Source organism: Maylandia zebra, linkage group LG13 (genome assembly GCF_041146795.1).
Source record: "Maylandia zebra isolate NMK-2024a linkage group LG13, Mzebra_GT3a, whole genome shotgun sequence".
NCBI lineage: Eukaryota > Metazoa > Chordata > Actinopteri > Cichliformes > Cichlidae > Maylandia > Maylandia zebra.
Window position 1 is genome coordinate 22,256,483 of NC_135179.1, and position 27,749 is coordinate 22,284,231.

General features: G+C 39.8%; 2 protein-coding genes across 4 annotated transcripts; one reads left to right on the top strand and one right to left on the bottom strand.

The window, feature by feature from the left end:
• The first annotated feature begins 5 nt into the window (after window positions 1-5).
• fbln7 (fibulin 7) lies at window positions 6-12,684 on the top strand. 2 transcript variants are annotated; one of them, XM_076891793.1, is made up of 8 exons: window positions 6-185; window positions 2,357-2,519; window positions 5,398-5,574; window positions 7,339-7,464; window positions 7,579-7,716; window positions 8,363-8,500; window positions 8,896-9,034; window positions 11,548-12,684. In XM_076891793.1, the coding sequence occupies exons 1-8, from the start codon at window positions 6-8 to the stop codon at window positions 11,918-11,920; spliced, it is 1,434 nt and encodes a 477-aa protein (XP_076747908.1). In that variant the 3' UTR covers window positions 11,921-12,684. The 2 variants fall into 2 exon arrangements, with proteins under 2 accessions (XP_076747908.1, XP_004556105.2); XM_004556048.2 differs by lacking the exon at window positions 6-185 and adding an exon at window positions 897-1,188.
• A 3,035-nt stretch (window positions 12,685-15,719) lies between these two features.
• tmem87b (transmembrane protein 87B) lies at window positions 15,720-27,432 on the bottom strand. Of its 2 annotated transcripts, none has more exons than XM_076891795.1 (19): window positions 27,244-27,432; window positions 26,337-26,397; window positions 26,152-26,243; window positions 25,275-25,331; window positions 25,068-25,106; window positions 24,806-24,977; window positions 23,856-23,917; window positions 23,321-23,504; window positions 23,129-23,228; window positions 22,923-23,016; window positions 22,606-22,679; window positions 20,605-20,711; window positions 20,454-20,512; window positions 20,239-20,342; window positions 20,080-20,153; window positions 19,894-19,964; window positions 17,931-17,983; window positions 17,814-17,844; window positions 15,720-17,524 (listed from the first exon to the last, which is right to left on the bottom strand). In XM_076891795.1, exons 1-19 carry the CDS (start codon window positions 27,391-27,393, stop codon window positions 17,483-17,485), a joined length of 1,626 nt encoding a protein of 541 aa, XP_076747910.1. In that variant the 5' UTR covers window positions 27,394-27,432; the 3' UTR covers window positions 15,720-17,482. The 2 variants fall into 2 exon arrangements, with proteins under 2 accessions (XP_076747910.1, XP_076747909.1); XM_076891794.1 differs by having other exon boundaries at window positions 25,200-25,331; window positions 27,244-27,431.
• Between the last annotated feature and the right edge of the window lie 317 nt (window positions 27,433-27,749).

Here is a 27,749-nt window from a genome sequence, read left to right on the forward strand (position 1 = left end):
TAACCATGTTCGTTGATTTCAGCATCTTCATAGGCTTTCTCAACAGGGACATCATCTCAAAATGGCTTCTGAGTTCTGCAGCACATTCCTCGATTATGTATTCTCTGTGTTTTTATACTTCTGTCGGGATCTATCTAACATGGACACAGCAAACTCTGCCCGGCAATTGGTCAAAGCCAGCACGGGTAAGCAGAGCTGCCGTTCTTATTGGTTGAACGCAGTGTCGGTCACTTTCAACATCTGCAACAATGAAATGCATATCGCACTTCGCTTTTCCCTTTGTTTTCACTGTTGTCGCGTGTGTTATGCACTTATAACCATCATACCTTACGCTGCTTAACAAAATTAAAACACCTGAACATAAATATCTGTCGATTTATAAGCACAAACGCATTTCTTGTGTCGTTTTTTTTTTTTTTTTACGCGAACGGGCTCGCGTAGTGGGACTTCACGCGCGTGTGCAGTCCCGTCATCGACCAGCAGATGTCGCTTTAACTCTACAAATCGACCCGTAAAGACTAAAGAGTTTGCTCGTAGAGATGCGAGCCAGTAAACATACTGAGCGTCCGGTTATTATCGCCAGCAAACTCACAGAAGACTGGAAAAGTCGCACGTTAAGTAAACATATTAACCTAATAATGCAGATATTTGACAAACCCATTAGAAATATGCTGTTAATGGAATTATTATTCTGAAAAGGCTATTCATTGTTAGGTTGTAGGAAAAATAATCTTTACGAGGCTATAACTAAATATAAAAGTCTAACTATGATCGTGCAATTTGCCAAATGCACAGATAATGTTGTATGATGGGATGAGAGAGGTAAAGAAAGAAAAGTGTTTGGCTGTGTCTCGGTGGGAGGGATTCCTGCTGCAGGAAGCCTAGGTGGCGTGCAGAGCTCAGAGGCGAAACTTTCCAAGACCCCAGATATAGAGACGCGGGCGCATCTCTGTCTCAGGCACCTGATGAACATCTTCCACACTCTTCAAACGAGTAGACGGAACTTCTCCACTATTCTGGGGGCATCCAATAGCCTAAAAGGAAGCCTGTTAAATATCTGAGAACAGCAATAGGAAACGGTAGCCTGTTAACTTGGCTGCAGTTTCTGCGATGGCACTGTCTTTCCGATGCAGGTGTTTGCTTTTGCTGTGTTTGACAGCCATCCACAGTGGTCATGGCACCGTTCAGGTAGGAACAATTTACTTTACGCGCGTCCAGAAGTTTGCTGAGAGTTTTATGCCTGAGAAAACTGGGTCAATAATCCCATCGCAAAATCTCATTGAATGCTGTAAAAATCTTCATACATCTTTCAGAAACAAAATGATTAGAATCAAATTTAACTATCCATACAATGACACAAAAATGTTGTTGTTGTTTTCTTTTTTTCCTTATTAGTTTGTGCGGTTGGAAGGTTTTCGACCACCGTGTATTTTAGTGTAATATTAAATCTACGTCGTGTTTTTTAATTGGGAAAAAATCAATTGAATCTTCTCATGTCTTGTCAGCTGGTGGCATTTCCCCTGTTTTCTGCCTGAGGCACATAACAGAGCAGGGGCCAGTCTTAATGCTGCACAGGTCCGAGCTCTGTACACCATGCATTTCAATGTATTGAACTTTGTTGTTATTGCACGAAGCCCTGTGAATTCCAGTGCAGGAATTTAAGGTATGCTGCCCAGAGGTGTTCCAATGTAAGCATGTGATTAATAAACCCTCCTAAAAGGATTAGCGGCACTTTCTGTGGGGAACTTTGTAATGGCTTGACAAGTGTTCCCTCCAAAGTAACAGCCTGTGGCACCCATGCTATTTTGAGTCTGCCCATTCGGGATTATCCAATGAGCATGTGCCTTCCTACCGCCATGCAAAATATACAGAGGAACAGCATTTTGGACTTAGGTCCCACTGACATCTGCCACACAGCTTTAGCCCAGCTGTGTCTTTCTCTAGAGTTGTGTTATAAGAGTGAAAGGGGGTGAGGGAGAGTGCTGTGAGGTATAAGTGAATATATTCTAGTAGAAAGCAATAGTTTTGGGTGAAATAAAAAACAGTTTGGCGCTTATCATCAGGTATAGTAAAAATATCTCAAATAAATGTTTTCATAGTGTTGCATAACATATTTTAGTATCCGTGAAAATGCTTTGTGACTATAATAACTGTTTGTCCACCAATAACATGGGTTTAATCTAAATTACTTCATTCTCCACAGCTGCACAATAATGTTTATTCATCACTCAGGTATTACGCTTTATAACCATTAAACTGAAGTAACCTTTCATCCTGCACTCAGTTTTTGCTGGCAAGTCATTGGATTTTTCCAGGAGTCTTTATTCTGCTCACAGTCTTCATTCGTTATTAACAGACATGCATGGATAAGCACCAGGTGGTTGGGGTGCTTCGTCAGATGGAGAAGTTTCTGAAAGGCCAGGAGATGCGGTTTAACGAGGGGCTGAGGATCATGAAGTCAAAACTGGCAGCGCTTCAGAACTCTGTCTCCAAGTTACCTCAAGCAGACCAGTCGTCTGGTGAGTGATAAACAGGAACAGTGCTATCAGAATTAGCAGAATCATCATCATAACATTTAGACATAGAAGAAAAAAGCACTATAAATCATAACGTTAACAATGGCTCAGCTAAAGTCAAGCGATTCAGCTGGACATGGCAATGCAGGGACCTCTTATTGGAGTAGTTAAGTGGAATTTAACCAACGAATATTCATTATTACAAATGTGGGTTTTTTTTGTTCTATCATAGACAAAAATTAAATATAAATAAAAAATATGTATAAATACATACCTATTAATTTTTTTTTTAACTGTCCCTTAGTGAATTGCACCACAACCAAATGCTTTTGACCAGCAGTAAGCTTCTGGAGTTATTCTGGCTGGATATTTGACCACTCTTCTTGGCAGAAGTGGTACAGCTAATTTAAATTGGTTGGTATCCTGGCATGGACCTGATTTTTAAACACAGTCCACAAATTTTCAATAAGGTTGAGGTCAGAACTTGAAAAGGACATTGCAGAGGCTTACTGTTAGCCTGCTATCCATTTCAAACCCAGTTTTGATGTGTTTAAGATCATGGGTTTGGGAATACCAAATTCTGTCCAAGTTTCTACTGGGTAGCTGTTAATTTGAGGTAAAGTTGAAGAATTTGGAGGTATTCCTCCTTCTCCGTTAACATGTACCAGTGCCACTAGCACCAAAACAGGCCCAAAGCATGATACTACCACCACCATGCTTGACAGTTGTTACAGTGTTCTCAGTTTTGAAAGCCTCAACTTTACTCCTTCAAACACACTTATTGTCATTGTGGCCAAATAGTTCTATCTTTCTCTCGTTGGACCATAAAGCGTTTCTCCAGAAGGCATTTGTTTTGTCCATGTGGGCAGCTACAAATTTCACTTGAGTTTGAATGTGTCAATTGTGGAGCAGGGGTTTCTTTGTTGGTTGGCACGTCTCATTCCGCAGCAGTGTAAACTGGCTTCGCTGAGGACACTGATGCTGGTCTTCCAGTTGTTTTCAGTTCATGGCAGGGCCTTGGTGGGTTGTTCCTAAACATCCTAACCAATTTATGAGTTGTAGCACTTGGGTTTTCTGCAGTTTCTCTCAGCATTACACAGTCTGACCTAAGGGTTTGTTGGCATGTTCAATCTTGGTAAGATTGTGGAATTGTATTAACACATAGCTGAATGGTCCAAACCAGCAAGCTGCCAAAACTTCTGCTTTTATATAGGTGGTAACACATGGTTAATCAGTACATCTGATAGGCTGATCAAATACCCTCTTAATTCCCATGGTAGCAGTAATGGTGTACATAGTTTTCCATAGGGCTTCACAGTCCTGTGAAACCTTCCTTTTTCACCTGACGGCCTCCTCTGGACATGCTGCAGGCAGTGCCATCTTTACATGGATTGCAAGTGTTCATATCTCTTGTTGAAGAATTGCTTGTAAATGAAGTAGACTGAACCAAATCTGAGACATATACATTTGTGTTCAGTAAACAAATTACCAGTCTCAACACTGACTAAAATCAGGAGCCAGATATTAAAATTATGTACTTAGAAATTGATTAAAATCAGACTCAAAACAGATTTAATAAAACTTGCATTTCTTTCTTTCTTTTTTTTTTTTTCTTTTCTTTTTTTTTTTTTTTTACCAACTATTACACATCTATTATGCTTCAAAGTTAACATACCTGATAAATGACTGTTTAAACCACAGGAAAGATGTCCAAATGCCCCACCAGCCACTTAAACACAGAGTACGGTATGTGGTTGGTTACTATAAGTAGGGCAGCATTTATCCCATAATGCCACTAAAGTCCTTTCATTTGCATGTCATGCTGTATAAAGTTTCATATGCATGCATGATATGACTGCTGTTGTTATGTTTTTTGTTTTGTTTATAATTCAGCAGCGCACTTTTATGTTAAAGTCAGGAGAAAATTCCAGAGTATCAAATTTCAAACATTTTAGAAAGTTTGTTTTCTTTAACTTGATTTTTCCTCTTGAGTGAGTGACAGTGGAGAGCCAGACATACTTTCTTGTATTATGGAATTATACTTTTCTTCTAGCACTTCAAGGCCATCTCAGTTACAGCACTGGGTACTTGACAGGGGAAGTGGATTTGTGGAATTGTGTTATTTGGCAACAGACACTGACACCAATTTGCTAGTGATGGACCAGCGCAGTTCATAGCTCTGTGAAGAATACTTGGCAGGACAGAAAGAAGCTGTTTTGCATTTACAGCAGTAAAGGTTCAGCAAAATAAAAAAGGAAGGAAGAAATATCACAACACCAACTTTAAATGCTTAGACTGAGATAAAACCAAAAAATGTCAAATTCTGGATCGAGTTAACATCATCACTGAGTGATGCCTATGTGCTATATCACACAGAAACTGATCAGAAAACAGCACAATGGGGGGGGGGGGGGGAACTAGCTGTTGTAATAATACAATCATTATCTGTACACAACTCAGTCTGACCAAGTGTGACTTAGAAACTGAAATGTTTTCAGTTTAGGAACAAAAAGAAAAGGAGACAGTTTTCCCACAATTCCTCAAGTTTTAAGAAGAACATAAATCTCATGAAAGTTAAAAATGTAATCCATTCCTATGATTATGTAATGTAATTATATACTATTAGGGTATTATACATCATACCTTCCAGAGCACGATACATAGCATAACATCTGAGTGCTGGTACACTTCTGACTCATAAAAATGGCTGTTCCTTTGCCCGATGACTGTAAATGAGGCATTGAACAATCTTTTCCCATGAAGTTTCTGCACTGCCCAGAGACACGTGTATATCCTCAGGCAGAGAATGCCAGAGGATGTTGGAAGGCTTATTCCACATGTGACCAGCCTTCCTCTTGTTCCCTTTTTCTTTCTCCCACAGCACCCACCACCTGCCCCTCCCTGGAAGCCCCTGCTCATGGAACCAAGTTCGGGTCAAAGTATTTTGTTGGCCACGAGGTCCATTTCACTTGTTCCCCAGGCTATCACCTTGTGGGTTCTGCGACGCGAGTTTGCCGGGAAAATGGCACCTGGACCGGCGCTGACGTAACCTGTAAAGGTGAGCTTCACTTTCCCTATAGACTTTTAAGATTAGAAGATATTTATTACCCACAAATTCCCAGTTAGACCAGTTTCAGGTGCAGAATGCCATCGCGGTTCAGCTAAAGGATGGTTTTATCTTTCGTCCATATAAAAACATCAGTTCCCGTTTGTGTTTTATTTGCTTTGTTATTCACTGTTGAGCAAAAATGTCCACAAAAATCTATTTAGGGTGACCCTGTCTTAGCATTGTATGACTGACTGGCTGAAAAAGACATCAGCTCAGAAAGAAAAAAGCACAATGGAGTTCCTCGTACACATAGATAACAGGCAAAGAAAAGAGCCATTCTTCAGAGTGTGTGGAGCTCCTCGGCACGCTGAATGAAGCGCTCGTTAAAATGGCATTAAATGTCTCTGAACACAGAAAAACACCTGTACTACATTCCACTGTGGGTCCATTTCCCCGCAGGTTTCTACCCATCATTGCCAGACAGCACTGGTGTGGCTACTGTAAGTTGACACCCCCAGCCCTCGCTCATGTTTCCTCCGTTCTTCAACAGTAGCCCCACTGCACCGGGTTAAGTCCAGTCATTATACTCACACTATGGTCTGATTGCACAGAAGTATGCCAAGCATGCACTTGATAGCCCTTTCAGCTTGCACCGGTGGCTCTCCTCCAGAAATTCCAAGTGGCACATTTGAACATGTGCGTACGTTTATTGACATTCATGGTTAAAACAACACAAGAGTGCCCAACTCTGCACAGTATTATCCCAGTTCGTGCTTTTCAGTCCAGCGTATTTGATGCCTAAAATACTCATACCAAAAAATTGATCTTGATAGAGTTTGAAAGTCTTTAAAGTTAAGAAGAGTTTAAAAATATCTAGCATGGTGCAGTGGGCCTTTTCATGTTACGGTCCTGTGGTTGCTCCTGGGCAAGCCAAATAAAAATTAGAGGAACTGATTGTTATCCTGTATACTGTGGCCTCAGTGCTGAGGTTCAAAGAGCACAGTCTGCTTCAAAATGTGTACATCTGTAAAACTTTCGGAGCCAACTAGACTTCATAAGGCACGGCATGCCAATCTTCCACTTGTGTCCTAATTTAAAGAGACAGAGCAAATTGTGGTGCTGTCACAACGCCACAATCAATGCCATCCTGCTAACTCTGTCAAACATATGCACAATATCCTTTAGTATTTATTACTTTATTGACATCACACAGAGTCAGAGTAACGCATCCACTTGTTTTGACATCATACAGGTTCAAGACTACATTTAAACTGCTGGGACGTTTTTGAAGCATCCTCAGCTTGTAGCTCAGCATGCACAGTGGTGCAGGGGTTAGCACCATCTCCTACTCTGGGTTTCATCCACCAGAGTTTGGATGTGCTCCCTGTGGTTTCTCTCTGGGTACTCCAACTTCTGTGCAGAGACAAGCATGTTAGGTTCAAAATTAGCCAATCTTAATTGATGTTTCTCCATGTAAGCCTTGTAAGAGAATGATTTCCTGTCCAGGGTGTACAGTACCTGATCTCATGTTCAACTGGGACAGGCTCCAATCACACCCCTTGATTTTCATATTAATGGCCATTTCTGACACTGATATAGTCTTACTCACAATCAGAGGCATTCGCAGCAGTACCAGTTTGGGCATGTTTCAATGAAGCCACGGAAATATTTGTAAAGGATTTTCTCCATGAAAATGATCAGAGGCTAGTGAAGACGTTGCACATTTCTCAACACGTTGACTGTAGTTAATTTAATACTCTCCTATATCCACAGATGTAAGCGAATGTGCAAGTAATCCCTGCCAGAATGGAGGTACCTGTGTGGAAGGGGTCAACCAGTACAAATGCACTTGCCCCCAAAACTGGAGTGGCTCCCACTGCCAGCACCAAACACAGACAGGTCAGTACCATGGAAGGAATGTCTGAGTCCCTTGGTTTGTTTGTATTAGCATGTCACTCGGGACTTTACCCTAGGTGGCATTACGATTTCATAATTTATTTTTTTCTATCACAGCGCCCCCTGAGTGGAGTGTCATGAACGATCCAGCGTTCAGCCGGAGACCTCGCTGTGCCCAAGTGAACCAAGCCCAGCACTGCAGCTGCGATGCGGGCTTTCACATGAGTGGCACCTCTGACAATAGTATCTGTCAGGGTGAGCTGTAATTATGTGCTACCTTAATTGATCCCTGTTGGGAAATTCTCCTTTTCTCCACCTCATAGGGAGGTAAGGTCAGCCGCAGAGCCGTTCCCTTGAGCTGCTGACCTGCTCTACGATATCTCCGTGGGGCATAAAGAGATGTTATATGGAATTTACTGATGAAAATATGGTAAATGGTAAATGGCCTGTATTTATATAGCGCTTTACTAGTCCCTAAGGACCCCAAAGCGCTTTACATATCCAGTCATCCACCCATTCACACACACATTCACACACTGGTGATGGCAAGCTACATTGTAGCCACAGCCACCCTGGGGCGCACTGACAGAGGCGAGGCTGCCGGATACTACAAAGTACCTGAATCCTTCACTCCTCTGGTGATTAATACAGTTGCAAATGAGAGTAATCTGTAGAGCCAGTCTGTGACAAACAAAATAATCCTCTTGAGAGGTCACGAGCTGATTAGCATCTCTTTAGGTCTTAGTTACCCTCATCGAGCCATATCAAATATACTGTTACCTATGTTCCAAATAGGTCCTCCCATCTGAGTTACTTTTGCAGGCACATTTCTTTGACCTTGTTATATGATGCATGTTTTAAAGTCAGTGTGTACATGCATTTATTTTCTGTTTATTGACAGATGTAAATGAGTGTGAAGTGTACCGGCTGGACCAAGGAGGGAAACTGTGCGTCCACGAGTGTGTAAATGTCCCAGGCTCGTACCACTGCGCTTGCCCCAGTGGTTACAAGTTGCTTCTAGATGGGCGGAGCTGTGAGGGTGAGTGACAAGGGGGAACGCAGGACAAAGGCTTATTCACAGGGCCCCGGCTGCAGATCTCACTGGATAAGTAGCTCAGATAGGAATACCTGTGATTTAGAAGGATACGGAGCAGCAGAGATTTTAGTTTTTCTGTAGAATTGTTTGTCTGCGTTGCTACTTTTATTGTTACCCCTGAAGGTAACCGTGCTTTCCAAAGGAATGAATGACCTCACCCCTTCCCAGTAGAAGGGATATTTAGGACATTTCTGGTAGTCAAACTTTAAAAAAACAAAAAACCCCAATAGCAGAGCACCCCCTGCTCACACCGTGGTAACCAGGAAGCAGGGTGTCGGCCTGGCAAGCTTCTCTCCCTGCTTCTCATTCTTACATGCCTTTGCTGTTTTGGCCTCCAGATGTGGATGAATGTTTAAGCCAACAGCACAACTGTAGCCGAGGGACAACTTGTATCAACATGGGAGGAGGCTTTCAGTGCGTCAATCCAGAGTGTCCCCACTCTCACGGCGACATCAGCTACGTCAAGACATCTGCCTTGTAAGTAGATGCATCCTAATGTGAACCACTAGTCTTCTTTGTTTTTTCAGTGACTAGTTAAAAAAAAAAAACATCTGTCACGTCTTAGCGAGAACAGCCATCTTTTAAATGACTCCTTGGGAACTAAATCAGACCCAACTGTTGAGCACTACGGGCTTTTGAACAGGAAGAATAGCAAAAGTAAACTTTTGTGTAGCTTTGTTTAGGGTGTGTCAGTAGCCGTGCATACACAACAGGATGTCAAAATACACACAAAAAAAGGTCTGTTATTGACAACTACACTTGAGAAATGCCTTACAGCCTCTGAGTTTAATACAGTCCAGGACCTGTTTGCCATTGGTAGAAATAACATTACATTTCTATGGTAACTGCTGAGGTCTGGCAACACAGACACATCACTAACAGCCAAGTTAAAAAACAGTTTGGGAACATGAATTAAAGGCTGCCCGTGAGACGGATACGAAGCCTGTTCACAGTTTACCAGCCAACCTCCTGGTCCAACTTTGACTTTCTGTACTTGCTGTAGTCCCAGTGAGCGAAACATCTGGATGCATTCACTCAGTTTTATCCATAGACTGTACAGAGAAGAAGCACATAGCCACTGTGATGTCAGTCTGTGGAATATGGGCTTTTAGAGACAGATTTACTAATGCTTAGGTTTTGGCATAAAAAAACGACAAAGATTACAAAGAGAGCGCAGTGACAAGGTTCCATGTAAAGAGGTAGGAACTCAGTGTGCAAAAAATAGGAAGGAGAATATTTAAATCAGGGGCACAAACTGATTTTCTAACTTTTGTGAGGCATAATCTACTCCTAATTGGGCCGATATTTAACGCAAAAAAGTGCGTCTTATTTCTTGCACCTATTTTTCAATATTGAAATATACTGACTACGTTTAGAGAACAGGGCAACTTTTGTAGATCAGCCCTAAAACTAACCACACCTATGAGCGCTATTTGGGGATTGCGTCAGATGCTATTTTGCCCCATTTAGTAAAGCCGATCTTAAGGGCTTTAAATTCTAAGGGTGGATCTGGCTGAGTACTGAAGGATACTGTACACTCATATGGAAGGGTTGTGTCCATTACATTTTACTTATTTTACTCTAAATGAGACCAAAGTTTCCCAAATAACCAGAAGACTGGGTTAAATAAGATGTGAAAATAGTAATTGAGACCATCAGGAAAAAGGGTTACTGAGTTAATAAATGAAAAGAGTATTATATTCTTTTAATTTGAAACCATGCTTACTTTTGCAACCAAATGAGTCATCGCCCTGGTGGCCATTAAAAAGAAGCACGTTTAATGCACTTCCACACACTGGATTTCACTTTTCAGACCTGGAGACATCCATCTTTTATTCTTGTCTCTGGTTTCAATAATCTGGTGAAAGGATTTACTGCTGTAATAATGCACTTGTTTTCCCACATACTACTTTTTGCGAGTGATGAATTCCCTCGTGACATAGAAAATGCACACTCAGCAGAACCGCACCATTTTTTTTCCCTATTTCTTTGGAGCCACGTAGGATGTCAATATGTTTTATTTGCCAGCCATCAGCAAGCTGCTTCATTTAAGTGCATGAAACAAAGCTCTGTTTGCTTCTACTGAACCATCAGTGTGGTGAAATAGTGCTCTGGTGCCAGCAAACCTGAAGGAGAAATGTTTGAGGAAAATACTTGTAACAAGAGAGAAAAGAAAAGATTCGAGTGAGAGGGTAGCTGTGACCCAGTTCCTTTCTACATGCTCATGTTCACCACATTTTAGGTTCATGAAAGATTGAATTCAGTGTAAGTGCAGATGTTAGCGTGCATATTAAATCCACGTTATTGTTGCTAGGTCCCACAGCGCAATGAATAGCGGAAATAGACACTCATAGCTCCAACAACTGATAAGACAGCTTCTGGAAATTTTTAGATAATATAACAAAATGTTGGAAAATACAATAATCTCAATAAACTGAAAGTCCAGATACATTTCTCAGATCTCGTGTCAGGTCTTTGTTGGATTTTTTCCTATTTCTTAAGGAACCAGCTTTCATATACTGTAAATCTAGGTTTTTAAGCTCTGTCCCTTCTTGTCCATTTTCCTCAGATTTTTTAAGAACTCTTTAAGAACCATGCTGAGATATGCCAAAACTTCAGCTCTTTGGGAATCACCTAGTTGGTGCAAAAATACTATGTTATGTTATGCCTGCCAGACTGCGTTATCTTTGGCATAATTTGGAGATGCAGCTAAAGAAATGGTTTGTGACAGGCTGCTAGGGTGACAGGGCAGCTAAAGATTTAAAATGGTCTCTTTGCTAAGTTGCCTGTTATGTGTAGACACAACACTTAGTTGGGAGTTAGGAGCCTTTTTATGCTTGGTCAGGTACAAGGACTGGACTGAAATGGAGTAAACATGCAGCCAATGTCTAGAGAAAAACATTGGAATGAGTATATGTATGTGTGTGTTTCACTTCTCCAAAGCACTTTGCCCAGTAATTCTTAATATTTACTGTATTTCCTTCCTGCAGTCAGTGTGAGAGAAACCCCTGCCCCATGGACAGCCGTTCCTGCCACCTGGCCCCCAAGACTGTGTCCTTTCACTACCTGTCTCTGCCCTCCAACCTGAAGACTCCCGCCACGCTTTTCCGCATGGCGACCGCTGCCGTCCCCGGCCGCGCCGGCCCGGACAGCCTGCGTTTCGGCATAGTGGGCGGAAACTCACGCAGTATCTTTGTTATGCAGCGCTCAGACAGACAGACTGGTGAGCTGATACTGGTCCAGCAGCTGCGCGGGCCACAGGAGATCAGCGTTGACGTGGACATGTCCGAGTACAGCGACCGCACCTTTCAGGCCAAGCATGTGGCCCAGGTCCACATTCTGGTTTCACCTTACAATTTCTGAGCAAAGGAGGAAGATAAAGAGACTGAAAACTGTAGGAAGTTTACTTCAACCTATTTCAGAAATCAGTTTGTCTGAATTAGCAGTCACAGCCAAAATTACCAAAAGAGTGAGAAGGCGACAAAGCTGATTTTTAATCTCTATTTTATAAATCCAAAAATTAATGGAGAATTATAATGTAGCTGCATCTTTAGATAGTATCAGTATGCCTATGATTGACAATACTTGGCTCAGTGCATTTACATTTATAAGATCTAAATAACAGCATAATGAATCCAGAATGAGGGATCCATAGCTGTCATTGCTGTTGCTTTCTGTATGGCCACTATAGTTAATGTTTGTGTAGCTCAGGCCGCAGATTTAATGCACTGCCTTTGCTTAACTGATGATAAATCCCTTTTTGACATTAGTGCTCCTGTGGCTCTAATTTATTGGCGATAATTGTTGCTGTTTTTTTTTTGAGTTTTTTTTACAATATAGGAAACAGTATGCCACATGTTTATCTTCAATCATATACTGTATATTGGGTTTTTTTTACTAGCTTGCTTTGTTTACCTTTTGTAATACTAAGGGAGATTTTTAAGCAGTAGCTGCAGTGCTGTACCTGGTCTGTTTCCCCTGTTTCTCATAATCTGTATGTTACCCAGAGGTATTCTCATTATACTCCAAAACAATGATGATTTGTCAACCTTGCCAATGTAATACATAGTTTATCTGGAATTTTAATTGCCTCGGCATAACTGCAATAAAATCAGTCCAACTTTTCAGTATTTGTTAGGACTACCTCGCTTGATCCTGAGCAGAGTGCTTTTAAATGGCTTTGCAAATGTGTTTGTTTTCATTCAACAACCATTGTGGGGGGTTTTAATCACTGAAAGGCAAACCCATACATAGCTGAAAAATGAAGCTTGGATGGCTATAAAACGCTTTCTGAATGAAGAGATGAAAGATTCGAGAAGAAGAATGTGTGTTCAATAACATAACCCCTGGAGCAGAAGTTCACAGGCAGTACACATCATACAAGTATTTCCAACATGTCTTAGAAACAAAGGAAGTCTCATAGTGTTTTTATTTGACTTTAGTAGAAGCAACAGCAACTGTCACATCTTCAAAATGCATCTCAGTGTGTCTATTTGATAAAGGAAAAGCAAAACAAAAAAGATTAATGCTTACCACATGTGTTCTCTTAACTTCTCCTGTCCTCTTCTTATGTCTGCATCCAGGGGGTTTACATCGCAATAAAAGGGGCCAAAAAAAGCTAGGCTACATGCTTCGATGCAAGAGTGGATAGTGAGACTCAAAACACATGCCTCAATGATACGCACTGCTTTGAAAATGACAATGCGCCTTAATAGCTGGCGTAATTTCCTTTGGTAATGTACCAGGAGCTCTTACATTGCAGCCTTTGTTTCAGTGTGGAGCTCAGGCTGTTTGATGTTTATACGTTTCATCCATTCTCCGGCAGAGGGATATTGCCAGAGACAGCTGGAGAGCACTGAGCTACAAGCCATTTTCAGGAGAGTAATATCAAAAATGTACAGAAGGGGACGGTCCCCGGGGCAGACAGAATGGAGAGTTCATTCATATAGTCACAGAAAAAAAAGGTTGACTTTAGTTCTCTTTGGTTCTTCCTCCCATCACCCTTAACTAGTCACAGCAGATGGCAGACACTCCCTGAGCCTCGTTCTGCTGCAGGTTTCTTCCTGATAAAAGGACGTTTTTCCTTCTCACTGTCACCAAAGCACTTGGGTCATCTGATTGTTAGGGTTTTCTCTGCATTACTGTAGGGTCTTTAACTTCCAATACAAAGTGCCTTGAAGCAACTGTTGCTGTGAATTGGCACTATATAAATAAAATTAATTCTCACAACGACCACTTTACTAGCAGTCATCTCTGTAAATGATGGATGGCTTAATGGACATTAAACATTAAATGTTAATAGTGGATCAATCCATAAAGGTGTTTTGCTCTACTTTTTTTTTTTAACAGGTTAGCTGAAATGTCACTTGTGTCACCTGCACCATCTTTCATTTGGGGAGTAAATCTATAACTTACAATCACGGTAAAAAGAAAATATACCCTCTTTCAATTCTAAGGTTTTACGTATGAGGGTATAATGAAAATAAACTGGTCCTTAGCAGGTACATTCTCAGATGAACAACCTCAGATGAACTACAGAAAAATATGACATATTACACTTTCATTATTTATTTAACAAAAAATAAACTGGAACACAGATCAGTGTATGAAAAACTAAACAGTCTTACTGTTCCAATATGAATTAAGAAGGTAAGAAAGAACCAGGTGCTGGAAATCAACTAGACTCGAGTAACTGATCCTCAGCAAGTGTGAGCACCTCCATTAAAATGTCAGTTTTGGCAGTTTGCAGGTCTGGAGCATTCAGGCGTTTGTTAACGTGATGCCAAGGATGAAAGACATCACCTAGATCTTAAACAAACAATTGTAGGTGCCCATCAATCACGGAAGGGTTATAAGGCGATTTCCAAACAAAGCCTTTCATTATACAGTGAGAAACATCACTCACAAGTAGAACACGTTCAGCTGTGCCAAGACAGCAGCCAATCTTCACAGGAGAGGTCATCCCAGGATATTTACCCTAAGTTCAGACTGTTCACTGATCAGAGACATTTGAGAAACTCCAAGCCCTGAGCTACATCTCAGATTCTACAGTCCTCAGTTAGCATGCTAAATCTTTAATTTCATGACAGTACAATTAGAAAAAGACTGAACAAAATATAGAATTTTTGCAAGAGTTAACAGGAGAAAGTCTCTTCTTTCTAAATGGAACATGTCAACAGACTTAAGGTTTGCAAAGTCGTATCAAAAACAGCTTATCAGGACAAACATTTCATACCAATTGTTATGCACTGTGGGGAAGGAGTGATGATTTTTTAAGCCACAGGACCAGGGCACCTTGCAGTCATTGACTCGACTATGAACTCACTTGTATACCAGAGTATTCTGGAGTCAAACGCGAGCCTTTCTGTCCGACAGCTAAAACGCAGCTCTAACTAGGTTGTGCAACAGCACAATGATTCCAAGCACAGAAGCAAATCTCCACCAGGACGGCTGAAAAAGAATCAAAATGCTGCAAACCTCATGAACTGAAGTTAGCAGGCATTCATAAGCAATGTTGTAAAAAAGAATGAAACTTCAAGTTATTGCTGCTAAAGTGGTTCTACAAGCTACTGAATCATGGGCTATAGTTTTTTTTTATACACACTGCTTCTACATTTTATCTTAATTTTTGCTAAATCAACAGTGACAGAGTATTTCATGTTTTGCAGTTCATCTGATGGTGTATTTAAAATGTATTTATATTTCAGACCATTTTAACTACATGAAACCTTACAATTGAAAAAGTGTGCACTTTCTGTCTGTCTGTGTATGTGCAAACTGAAGATCCCTGTGCTTTTTCTGACTTGAACATAGAGAACAGTGTTAAAATAACTTAGACAGAAAACATAACAGGGTTATAGAAGTGATGTAATGCTGTCAGTGACAGTTATTTTGGCTGTTCCCTTGCACCTGGCTGTTAATATGAGGAGGACATGCTCTATTTGTCTCTGGTTTTACTCGCTGGAGTTGAGGTGCATGCTGTTTGAAACCCAAACAATCTACCAAAGAAGCAGCAGCACCTACAGTAGACTTATCGCTTTCCTTTTTAAGACCTGTTAAAAGAGAAATTTATCTATTTAAACATATACTCACTGGTCCTCTTTAATAACACACTTTCAAAACAGCCTAGAAAAAACTTTTTATATGATGCAACAAACTCACAGAAATTGTAAAATTGAATCCTTTAATTGCCAAACACTGAAAGTCATAGATCAGAAAACAATATCCCAAATTTAAATCCGATTTGATCCAAGTGTACGTACTTCTTGGAAAGTAAGTGAGAAGAAAACCCCTGGTTGGAAGAGTTCAAGCTCAAGTTATACTTAATACCCATTAAAAGAAAAGAAAAAAAAAAAGCGAAGCATATTATCCAGACATCTCCCCACCTGTGGAATTATGAAATAACAGGAATAAGCCAAAAGCCATCTGTACAAATAATCAAAGGTCCACTGCAGGTGTCTGCAGGTTTATATAACCGAAGGCTCGCTTGCCCTCATAAGCACAATTATTCCAGGTTTACAGGCAATACAAAAAGGAATTAACAAGGAACGGTGACAATATAAATCCAATGAGGTGGTCAGTGTGTGCATAATTCAGCTGCTGTGTTATAATGGGAATGGCCTAGAAAGACAAAAATACAAATCCTGCTGTTACATCTACTCGACACAGCACGCACACACTAAGACGACAGTGCTCCAACTTCAAAATGACGCTGCCAAAATCAGGCCAGGCATTTTCAAAAAATATATAGTACACCAATATATTAAGACCAAAACATAAAAGAACACAAATGTTATTAAGGTGTCTGTGAAGCCAAGAAGATGATTTTATCAGCAAAGAAGGCAAATGTTAAGATAGTGCAAGATCCAAATAATCCAAAAAAAAAAAAAAAAAAAAAAAAAAAAAAAAAAAAGGAGGGGGGGGGGGGAATGGAAGCACACATTGCAAACATGAAGGATTTCAGGACAAACACTTTAACATATAAGTCCACTTGAAACACAAATAAATAATGAAATCACTTAGTTCCATAGAAGCATACACGCAGCATACTGCTTCCCATTCAAAAGATAGAACCTGCCCACCCACACCTGTACAGTAGAATCAAAATATGACACTAAACCCTAATTTCCCACTATTGTCATAACTCACATCTAACTCAAATTATTCAAAGGACTTGCTTGTGCATCATCTCTCATACTCATTCATGAGGACTTTGTATGTCTGCTAATTTCAGTTTAAGACATCAACTGTTTTCACACATGCTGTTCTCAATTAATGGAAGCTACTAGGGCCTCATACAAGAACCACATGTAGGCACGGTATTGATCTTAAAAAGTGCATATGAACAAATTTATTTAATCTTTATCTTTAAATAATCCACTTACCCAATATATTTTCTTGCTTCTGGCTTATAATAGCTCACGTATTTCCTTCTTAGTTAATTGTTGAAAAAAAGCTTTGTGTCTTTTTTTTAAAATATAATTATCTGACTTCTTAAACCTCACTAATAATACACTAGATGTTCTCAGGAAGACTTAACATATATTTGTGTGTATGTTAATGTATGAGGCCCATTGGTAAAACAAATGTGTTTAAACATAGCAAAAATAAATACAGCTCTGGAGGAAAAACATGAAACTGTTCTCTTTGGAAAAAGTGATTATATGAGGGAAATGGTGAGCCGGGTGTTCAGTCAAAAAAAAAAACGTAGGTTTTCCTCTGGTAGAGTCCTTAAGAAGCTGACAGGAATCAGCCAAGGTCCCCCTAAAACTGTGGCTTGCACCACCTTGTGAGATAGCGGCCAATCAGGAGGATCCCCTGAAAATGGCACTCCACCACCATCCAAACGTTGTAAAACCCTGTTACACAGTCAGGTACAGCTGCCGTTTTCCTTCCTTGTCAGCAGATGGTTGGAAACACTGTGCTTCATTCCAGCTTTGACATTTCATACTTGGTTGTCATGATTTCCTGAGAAACAATAGACACTCGATAAAAAAACTAGACATTTTCAGACAGTAATCCCCTGAAAGAAAACATGCTTTTGTACATTATCATTTTGCTGAGCCTCACCTTTCTTACCAACCGCTCCTATGCCTGTCAAGCACCTCATTCAACTATATTTCTCCAAATTCATAGCACATTTCAAACAGTGGGCCCTTTATTTCAACTACAGGGTCTATATATCTAGACTAACACATCTCTGGTTAAAAAAAAAAAAAAGTAAATCATCTTTTGTACAAATCCATGTTGTTCATACCTCATCTGAGTCGAGCAGGATCGGTAGAGCTCTGTTGTGATATAAAAGGATAAAAAGAACCTCTTAGAACACACTGTGAGTGAAAAGACCTTTGAAAAGGTTTCACTGGATACTTACACATCAGTTAGAGAGGTAGGAATATTATCCTCGACCCATTTCAAGTCTTCATCCTGCACAAAGTTAAACAAAGTAAATGTAAAGTGAATCTGACGCTTCTGACCTGCAAGAAAGTAACTGTTTTTGGTCAGTTTCGCCTGTTTAGCAAATCAGCCAGCTCCCATCTAAACCACTTTAACTCACTAACCCGGATCCCTCCACTATCAGACCACAGGGAAATAAAGGGGTTCTTTAGACTCTCAGGTTAAATGGGTGACAAGTAAAGGGAGCCCAGTAAGCTGTATAAATTAAACCCTCCTTACAGAAGCAACCCAAACAGTGGAGACCAATTCATCAAGCTGAACCTCATCTCATAAATGCCATATCAATGTATGACCAAAATCATTATGGTATTTTGATCAGACAGTATATGTACGGCCACTGATGATATCAATGCAATATTTTCATAAGGCAGCTGTTAAAGCTGACCTTTTAAAGCAAAAACAAAAGCCTAATAAAGCACCAAATTATCACCAAAAAGACAAAAATACCAAATGAAAAGCCTTGCCAACCAAACAAGCCAACCTTATGGCTCAAGTATAATCAAATTTTAAATAAACATGAAAGAAAATTTAGGGAAAAAATTACACCAAATGAAACAACAAGATATTGAGCATGTCATTAACCAAAATTAGTTCTGGGAGATTTAGGGCTGTGCTATTTTTATGTCTGAAATCATGAATGTAAACTAGTTTTCTACTGCTAAATTCACATATGTTTATTTCCTAAGGTCCTGAACAGTTGTTTATACAGATGTGTTTTTCTTGTATTCTTACATGTATGTAGCTTGGATTTTTTTCCTTTTATATTTTATACCTTTACATTTAGATTTACCAATTTACAGTGTTACAGTACGATTTTATAAGCTTCAAATTCCAATTAAGATCTGGCTTAAAATATTTGACAGTGTCACACTGCCCATTGTGTTGTATGGTAGTGACATATGAGGTCCATTCAGTCATTAGAGCTGTACCCACTGAGCTGAGGGATGAAGACCCAACAGAATTTCTACATGCAGACTTCTGCAGCAACATTTTACAGCCTGTTGATTTTGGCAGATACTCACTGATAATTAACAAACTTAAATCCAGCCCACAAGACACCCTCCCTTCAAAACCAGATGAGACCAGGATAGACACCCTAATTAGTTTCACAGAAACACTGCTGTCCAAACACCAGTCAGAGTAAACCAAGTTATAACACATTGCAAAGAAACTTATCTGAAATATTGGAAAGAAGAAACTAAAAGCTGAAGCAGATTAAAGCACAATCTGGCCTAAAACAGAGATTATGAATTGGCAAAATATCTGTTGACCGTCAGTGATAGAAAGCAGAGACAGATCAGTGACCACAAACTGGCAACAGAAACAGGTCGACACAAAAAGTCATGGCAACCGAAAGAAAACAGAACATGTGATCCCTGACAGGTGAGGCTGAAGCCGAGATGAACTTCCTGCAAATCTTTCAATAAGGTAAGGAACACCGATTTTACCTAGTTCAGTTCTATAAATTCCAAATTTCATTAAATTAAACAATATCTTAAAATTACAACTCTCCTAGGAGACGGAGGATAAAAACGTCCCACAAGCAGTGGATGACCTGGACACACACATACACATAACGTACGCTAATTTATTGAGAATACTCAGTGATTTTGTGTTATTTTATTCTTCTATTTTTGTTTCTTTAGTTTATTAAAAAATTGTTTTTTAATGCTCTGGGAGTATTGTTTTAAGATACTATGGCGCCAATAACAAAGCACTTTTAAATGGAAATGAATTGAAATGAAATACTGCCCTCTGCAGGCCCTCTGCAAATGTGACATTTGGTCAGCTGCATTTCCTCAGAGGTAGGTATTCTTATTAAAAGTTGAATGAAACATAATTATTTAACCAATTACCAAAAACTTGTCTGTGTTACTTACTGGGTTTGTTTCTGCAGGCTTCACTGTACCATTTGTCTCATTTTTAGTCGCTCTCAACTTTATACCATCAGCTGCCAATAAGAAAAGAAAAAAAAATACTAAGGAGAAAACATTTTTAAAAAGTAAACATAGACTGAGATGTGCAGTTTTCTGGTTACAAGTAATGCCCTCATGATCTAACTTTACCAAGGTTTGTAGATGCGATAAACTCCTCAATCTCCTCATCATCAGAGTCATCTATGAGAGGTGTGAAAGCGTACCTGTGGATATTGAAATTAAAAGTTTTAAATGCATGCCCAGTTTAGTTTATGTTGATGAATTGAAGAGTCTTAATAAATTACTTGCCTTTGGTTGTTTGCAGACGGTCTCCATAAGAACATTATGACGAGCAGAATGACAGAGAACAGGAACCTCCAGAAAGCATCTTCTACCCACAACTCAATCCAATCCTTTAGACAAAAACAGGCTCGGTTTTCAATAAAATGTCAACATTAAACATTCATTAAAAAAAAAAAAAAAAAAAAATGCTATTATTGCTCAGTAATCCAAACCACACTCACAGACTGGCATTCTACTAATCGCAATTTTTTTGCCGTCCAACCCATGAAAATGATGGAAGCTGAGGGTGTAGAGGGCAAGGTGTGAAACTCTTTGGCATGTCGATGAAAATACAAATAACTGGTGCAGTGAAAATGTAGCTGCAGGACTTACCAATGACAGCAAATATTAATGTGTTTGTAAAGTGCCTGTAGAGTGACAGCTTGACAGGGTTTCTCCTCAGTTTCAGAGTCTTGATGGTTTGTGCCAAGCTGACAAAAATGTTAGTGGCAGTCAAGGTAAACACATGGCAGCCATTACACAGAAACTGTACAAATACACCACGCATTAGATAATAGTGATTACATGCTGCAATCACATGCAGTTCCGCCAGTGGAGTACACCTGGATGCTAATATGACGTAAGCACAGGAAAGGTTGTGATAAAGTGTGAGATTTTGCCTCTGCTTAAAAAAGCCTATTAATCGTCATTGTTGTAAAATGCATTTTGCAAAGATCTTTAAGCACAAAGATGTGGAAGAGGATGTTAACGGTTTTAATGTGCCTGGATTTTAGCAGCCAATTTACAAAGAGTTAAAGAGTCAAGTTGTTTATTTATTTATGAAGGTGTCTAATGTTTTGACAGATCTGCATTTTTGGTGGGGTTTTTCTCTTTCCCCATTTACAGTTTATCAGTTGTTTCACATAAAAACAAAAATGTAAAGCCATACTATACCATTAATTTTCCAAAAACCTTTATAGACCCATATCAAAATATTCCCTCTAACTCATAACTCCTGTTCATTGAGAAATTTGTATTTCTTGGCTGCAATGTTTGAGCAGTGGGTATATATGTTCCACTCAATAACAATGTTCAGGGTGACAGGGTGGGACTCTAAAACTTGTTCAGCCCCAACAAAACACCACAAAACTTTAATGCACTTTAATTCAAAATCATTACAAATAGCTGATCTATATCACCTGTTTAAATACTGCAAGACATATATGCATGCTACTGCTGACCATGTAACATATCCGATAACCACCAAAGGAGAGAAAACATGCCACAGGTTATGTCATGGATGTTTTTTAGGATCTGTGAGCCGCCCTGGAAAAGATCAAGTGTGCAATGTAGCACCGATGCCGTGTCTTATGATAGAGGCAATCCTAAACTAACTTCTTTCTCTGACTGCTTTGTTCTCACTAAAGCTTAAATTATGGTCCAGCAGTGGTAACATGTTGACAGTCTGCTGGTAGTCCGTGGTCAGCCTGTCTAATTGCAGCGAGTGTCTCTTGTCAACAAAGGCAGTGCACAAAGGACACTCCACGACTGGTTTGTGGGCTACTCTTGTGTTTACAAAAAGCACTCAAGGAGTTATGACAAATGATTTTATCCAGATTTTATCCCCCACACTAGTTGCACCCATGCTGATAAAAACCTTTTAACAGCACAATCTGGAAAGTCTGGTGGACGGGCATGCAAAAATCAATCATTTCTACCAATGTAGACTGAGACTGTTGAAAAATGTAAATAATACAAACTGTCATTAATTATGCAAGGAAAGCAGCAGTAAAGATTTAGAAGAAGTTAAATCATCAACCAGAAAACAATGCATTGCTACAAATTTCACCACAGAATGAATGATTAAAGCAGGGCTGTTTCAACTGAGACCCAAGACGTCTTTGTGTGAAGCTGTATTTCAGCTGCTAATGATCTGGTGAAGGAACAGGACAGAGGGAGACCACAATTTCCTGATCTAATATTGGTTCATGTGTAGGAAGTGAGGAGCAGAGGAGAACCGCACGAGGAAAGGCTGTAGGTGCACAAAAGGATATCCACCAGCATAAAGAAGAGTCAAGCAGAGCCAGGGGAATGTTGGCCAGCAGAGCCAAGTCAGAGTCTTTTGCCTAGAAGGGATAACAGAGCGGGAGCAGAGGACACAAGGAAGAGGAGAAAGATGTGAAGGGGGGGGGGGAATTACAGATAGGAAAGCAGCACTGCAACTGAAACATAAAACCATCCACCCAAGTGCAAAGGGGAAAATAAATAATCCAACCAACAAGCCAAGAACATTCAAAATCACTCAAATACACCAACAAACGTGCCCATTTTCTTATGTTGGGACACTCCAGTTGCTATTGATATTTGTGCTGGTGAGGAATACACTGGAAGGATATGAACCAGATGGCGCAGGAGTCAAACATAGCCAGAACAATTGCTGTGATGAGAGCGCGGCCATTGTCTCGACCCTTGATATTTGGTGCGCAACAAGAAAATACAGAAATTGTGACGACAAGTTTACTTCATTAAAAAATACAGCATGAGAGCAAATTACAATGTTAACTGTACGAGCTCAGCTCATATCTTTGGTAAAATAAACAATTTAAATGTAGGACTTTAAACCTTTTAAATTTCTAATTGCTAAATGTTATTATTGGCGTTTGCAAAGGCTATTCTGACTTAAATCAAAGTAATCAAAGATCACAACTCACCCCTGTAATCCTCAGGACACCCTCAATGCTAGCAAAGGCCAAGTAGAGGATGCCAAGCCCAACTACTCTGTGCATCACTGTCCCCAATCGAGGTCTAAAAGAAAAACAACCCCCCCAAAAATGGTGTTTTTTTTCCCCATTTTATTTAACTTAAGGAGGGGTTTCAATTATTCTACAAGTTGCTGTGTGTATAGATTTTAACATACTTCACGATGCCATAGCCAAGGCTGACGATAATGACGAGTAAACGAGCCAAAGTCCTCTTGAAGGCAGAGACCAACTCAGCAAAGATCAGCAAACCTGGAGCTAAAGTAAAGTAAATATGTTGAAAAAAAATACAACTTACTGTCTGACATGAGAGAAGAAGAGAACTCTTGTGACCGTCTATAAACACTCACAGGCGGAGCCGACAGTATTGGTGTTTTCGTATTCGGCGCAGAAGACGGCCTTCTCCACCATGCCGAGGAATATGACCCCTGCTATCCAAAACTGGATCCTTAGGAGATCTTTCCAATAGCAGGCCGCCCAGAGAAACCATAACAGGGCGTACAGGATGTACACGACGCACATCACCATGTAGAACTGCAAACAGACACTCAGGGATTAGCCTTTAAAGCCTGTCAGTTTTAGGTCACTTCAGGATTGTAAATCTTAAAAAACAAATGATTTAAAATCACATTTAATGAAATGGTTGTAGGAGTTTCTGCATGTTTTCTTGCAGTTTACCTAAACTGTCATCTTAATATAAGACTACATCTAATAACTGAGTATATAATGAGTTAATTTAAAACACACACAAACACAAAAGAGTCTTATCATTCCACTGGAGACAGCAAATAATTAAGGGAACATATTATTAAAGGGAGTAAAGTCAGCAAGTGGCCAATAAATCACATAAATTGCAATCACTTATTTCTAAAGTCATCTACTTACAATCATGAGAGGCCATTCTGTGACAGAAATGTAGCCGTGGCTGCCCTTCATTACCACATTAACTGCAAAACCAAAATCCAGACATTAGACTAATGATGCAAGACACTTTTCCCAAGCATATTAAACAGACAAAAGGCAAGTTTTCATTATGATCTAAATTCTGATTGCACAATGTAGCGGCTCAGTCTTCAGCCTGGTTGCTTTAAAGCTTCACTTTCCCTGTGCACTTATGTCTACCAATGGGAATAAAATTTCCCAGGAAAATTACGTCAGTCCAGCCAAAACAGGACAAGCGCCTTCGTCTCACTCTGTGGCTATCGGCAGTTTTCTCCAGGTAGCACAAATGACACAAAGAAAAACAAGAAGAGAGATTGTAGAAACTCTAGCAAACAAAACAAAGAGCCCTGCTGCAGGAAAAAGGAAAAAAAGACGGAGCGCGATAGAAAGTAAAACTAAAACACATATGAACCTCTCAGTGGAAAAGGCTCCAGGATATGAGATCAAAATCCGGCATTCACCTGGGATTACATCAACTGCCACTTTAAGAATTTGTTTGTGGTTGCTGCAGATCCTGAAATCTGACACTTCAGTGTCAGCTAAAAAGCTCTGCGTGTATGAGATAGGAGGGCGACTGAATTAATGCAGTTTAAAAAAGCAAAGGTAAAAAAAAATGTAAATGCTTTTTACTATAAGCTGCATTCACACAGTCTCACACACATTCATACAAGCACTATATTCTGTACCTAAGCACTTTCTAAAATTCACACACACTCCAATGGATGTATCGGGGGCAACTCGGCCTTCACTGTCTTGCCCAAAGATACTATGACATGTAGGCTTGAGCAGCCAGAGAATTGGTCCACCGACCCTCTGACAGGTAGATGACCCACCCTACCCAAGCTGCCCACAATTACAAGATGCTCATATTTAGTAGTTTTAAAAAGTCTCACCTGTTAAACTCCAGTTGGCTTCTGGTTTACTAGACTCGATCTTAACGACTAGCAGGTAAGGGCCATCCTTCCAAGTGGTGGCTATGACGTGGTCTCTGATTTTCACACTGCTGTTCTTCGTAGCACTGCTGGTGTCATACTCCTCGGCAATCCATTTTATGTCATTTTTATCCTGCAGGATTAAAGGAATCCAGCATTTATTACTTATGAAAACATATGTAATAATTAACCTTAAAATCAAAGATCATTTGCGGGTTCTTACTTCAAACGCAGAGGACACATGTGGATCTGCCTTTGCTTTCTGAAAAGAAACACAGTTGCAGGATGTTGAAGAACTAAAAACAACAAAATCGTTAAGAATACGGCTGTGGTGACACCAACATAGCAAACCCACTTTGAGCATCGGGAAGGGCAGCCCATTGCTACATACAATGGGACCGTGTTTGTGTTCGATGTGCTCCCCTGGTACCTTTGGGTTTGGATCCAGATTCTTCTCAGGAATCAGGCCTGGCCTCTTATACATTTCCTACAGACAAAGACGGTCACAATTCACCAATCAGAAACAAGCAAGGCACGAGACAGACCAGTGCACCACTCAAATAATGGTGGGGATTTAATCACTTTCATGCATCCTGAAGCTGTCCCATCCTTAAACTGTTCTGGGACACTGTTCACAGTACACTGGGGGAGATTCTGTGCCACAATATTGAATCTATATGCCTGACTTTCTACCTAGGGAAAAACGGATTTAAAATTACCCAAATGTTATAAATATTTACTAAAAAAAAAAAAAAGCGTATGGGGGCAAATTAGACTATAACAATGCATTGGCTTTGCAAAGAATCTCTCATTATGGGGCCATGGATGGCTATAAGTCAAGATCTGGAGTGTACAGAATTGACCGACAGTTTAAGAAACTATAGTTAATTCATACAGTGCTTTACACAGAGCGCTATACAACAATTAAAATACAACTAATATCAACAGAGAAACATGTTTATACAGATTAAAGACTATGAAAAAGTAAAATGTAGTGCATTCTGGGAAAAATTGAAAACATACATTGCACTGCAGTGTTGACCCATTTTGTTTTCCGTTGATGTTTTGACTATGACAGCCCATACCCCCATTTTTGGGGGGTTTTGTTTAGTGTACTTTGTTTTCTGTACCACATGGAATTTTTTAAGTAAATATTTAGTGCTGCATGTCTTGAAAATTTGAAGGAGTCCCCTTTTATTCCGCATGTATACAAATACGTTTTTAAAAAAAGGATAATTAAAATAAAGTTAAAAAAAGAAACTATCAACTCAACGCAGATGGTATGACAGGAAGCATTTTTTGCTTACTTCAATATTGTTGTATTCGTTGTGACAGGGGTAGTATTTCAAAAGCCAGTGAATAGTGACGTCCACCTCCTCAGGACAGTCAAATGGCCAGACTGAAACATGAAGACGTGATGACGTAACACAAAAAAAAGGAAGCACTTTGGGTAACAGGTTATGAGTAATTTTTTTTTTAAGTCATGACTTACCTTTTAGTTCAACATCAGTGTCTTTATACATTGATTTCCTTAACAGCAATGCTCTTGAGGTCTACGGAGTAATACATTTATTTATTATTATTTTTCATACTGATCAATTTAGTTAGGCAAACTAACTGATCATTGGTACTCTTTTGATCTCTCGGATCCAAACAAGCTGGACTCTGTGTCTTTGCAAAGTGGAAAAAGAACCTTATATTATAATATAAAAAATATTATTAATATAAGAAATATTAACCATAAGTGTGTTTTTCTAGCTGTCTGACCTGTCACCTATTCAGAATGAACCTGCAAATGCAGGTTTTACTGCTACTGGAAAGAGGATAACAGAGTGGAAACTGAAACGTCTTAGCATGTAAATTATTGATTATTGAGCTATACACGTCTCTGTGGGCTAACTGTAGGAGCTGTGCCTTATCATTAATAAACAAAAAGAGGGAGTGAACTGTACAAGCACCTGACTGAAGATCGACTTTAAGAATGTTTTTATATGTTACAATGTGTGACATAACCTGAACACACACAACCTAAACTCGCAGGTTTTAGTCCAGAGACAGTGGCAGACAAAAAGAAAATAAGCTTTTGGGATTTTCACTTTAGTCTGTTAAACTATAACCAGTCAGCTAGTTGACTGCTACCCTTGAAGTACCTAATTATTATTAACAGTTCTTGGCATGGCTAACGGCTAATTATGCAAAACATTTCTCTGCTCTTTCGTTTATCACGGTTTATAAAGACTGGCTAAGAAAGGCTAAAGAGATACCGTTAGTGTGAGTTACAAGCCTCTCACCACATTCACAGCTGTCAGCGAGTTACCATAACAAGGATAATGTAGCTAACGCTAGCTAAGGGTGCTGCAGTTATCCAGAGTATTCAGCGTTTTTAGGAAGATACTCACATTAACAACAGTTATTGTCCAAAGCCCTGACTCTGGCGCTGCAACAGCTCCATTGATAATGTTGAGTATAATTACAGAAAACACCATCCACGGACAGTTAAGTCCTCTAGTTGGACAGCTCGACGTCCTCATCCCGACTGCAGCAGCCATATTCGTTACGTGTAGATTTCTCCACTTGCGCCGTGAACTCAGCTGCTCAGAGGATGGGAGGGGCCCAAGAGGTCTGCGACGTTTGTTACCTGTACGTCGCCTGCTGTCCCAGCTTCATTACCGCTATCCTGCTGGCACCCAGAATAAATGTTTTTGATATTTAATTTTTTTTTCTTGATAATTTGAGCGCTGTGCACATCATATGTGCGTTGGTCTTGTTTGTTCACAGAATAATGTGATGTTTTCGAATGATATTGTCACAGGTCCGTGATACAGGAATCACCTTTCCATGGTAGACGGAGACAGCCTTTTGTATTCAGTATATATTTGTACTCAGGATATCATCTTCATTGTAC

Bases quoted from the DNA above. Each gene is read 5' to 3' on its own strand.
- fbln7 (XM_076891793.1), top strand. From the start codon at position 6: ATGTTCGTTGATTTCAGCATCTTCATAGGCTTTCTCAACAGGGACATC. The intron at 5,575-7,338 runs GTGAGCTTCACT...CTATATCCACAG, and splicing joins CGCTGACGTAACCTGTAAAG to ATGTAAGCGAATGTGCAAGT. The intron at 7,465-7,578 runs GTCAGTACCATG...TTTCTATCACAG, and splicing joins CCAGCACCAAACACAGACAG to CGCCCCCTGAGTGGAGTGTC.
- tmem87b (XM_076891794.1), bottom strand. From the start codon at position 27,393: ATGGCTGCTGCAGTCGGGATGAGGACGTCGAGCTGTCCAACTAGAGGA. The intron at 23,505-23,855 runs GTAAGTAGATGA...GTCTGTTTGCAG, and splicing joins CAGAATGGCCTCTCATGATT to TTCTACATGGTGATGTGCGT. The intron at 17,984-19,893 runs GTAAGTAACACA...AACTTTGTGCAG, and splicing joins AGCCTGCAGAAACAAACCCA to GATGAAGACTTGAAATGGGT.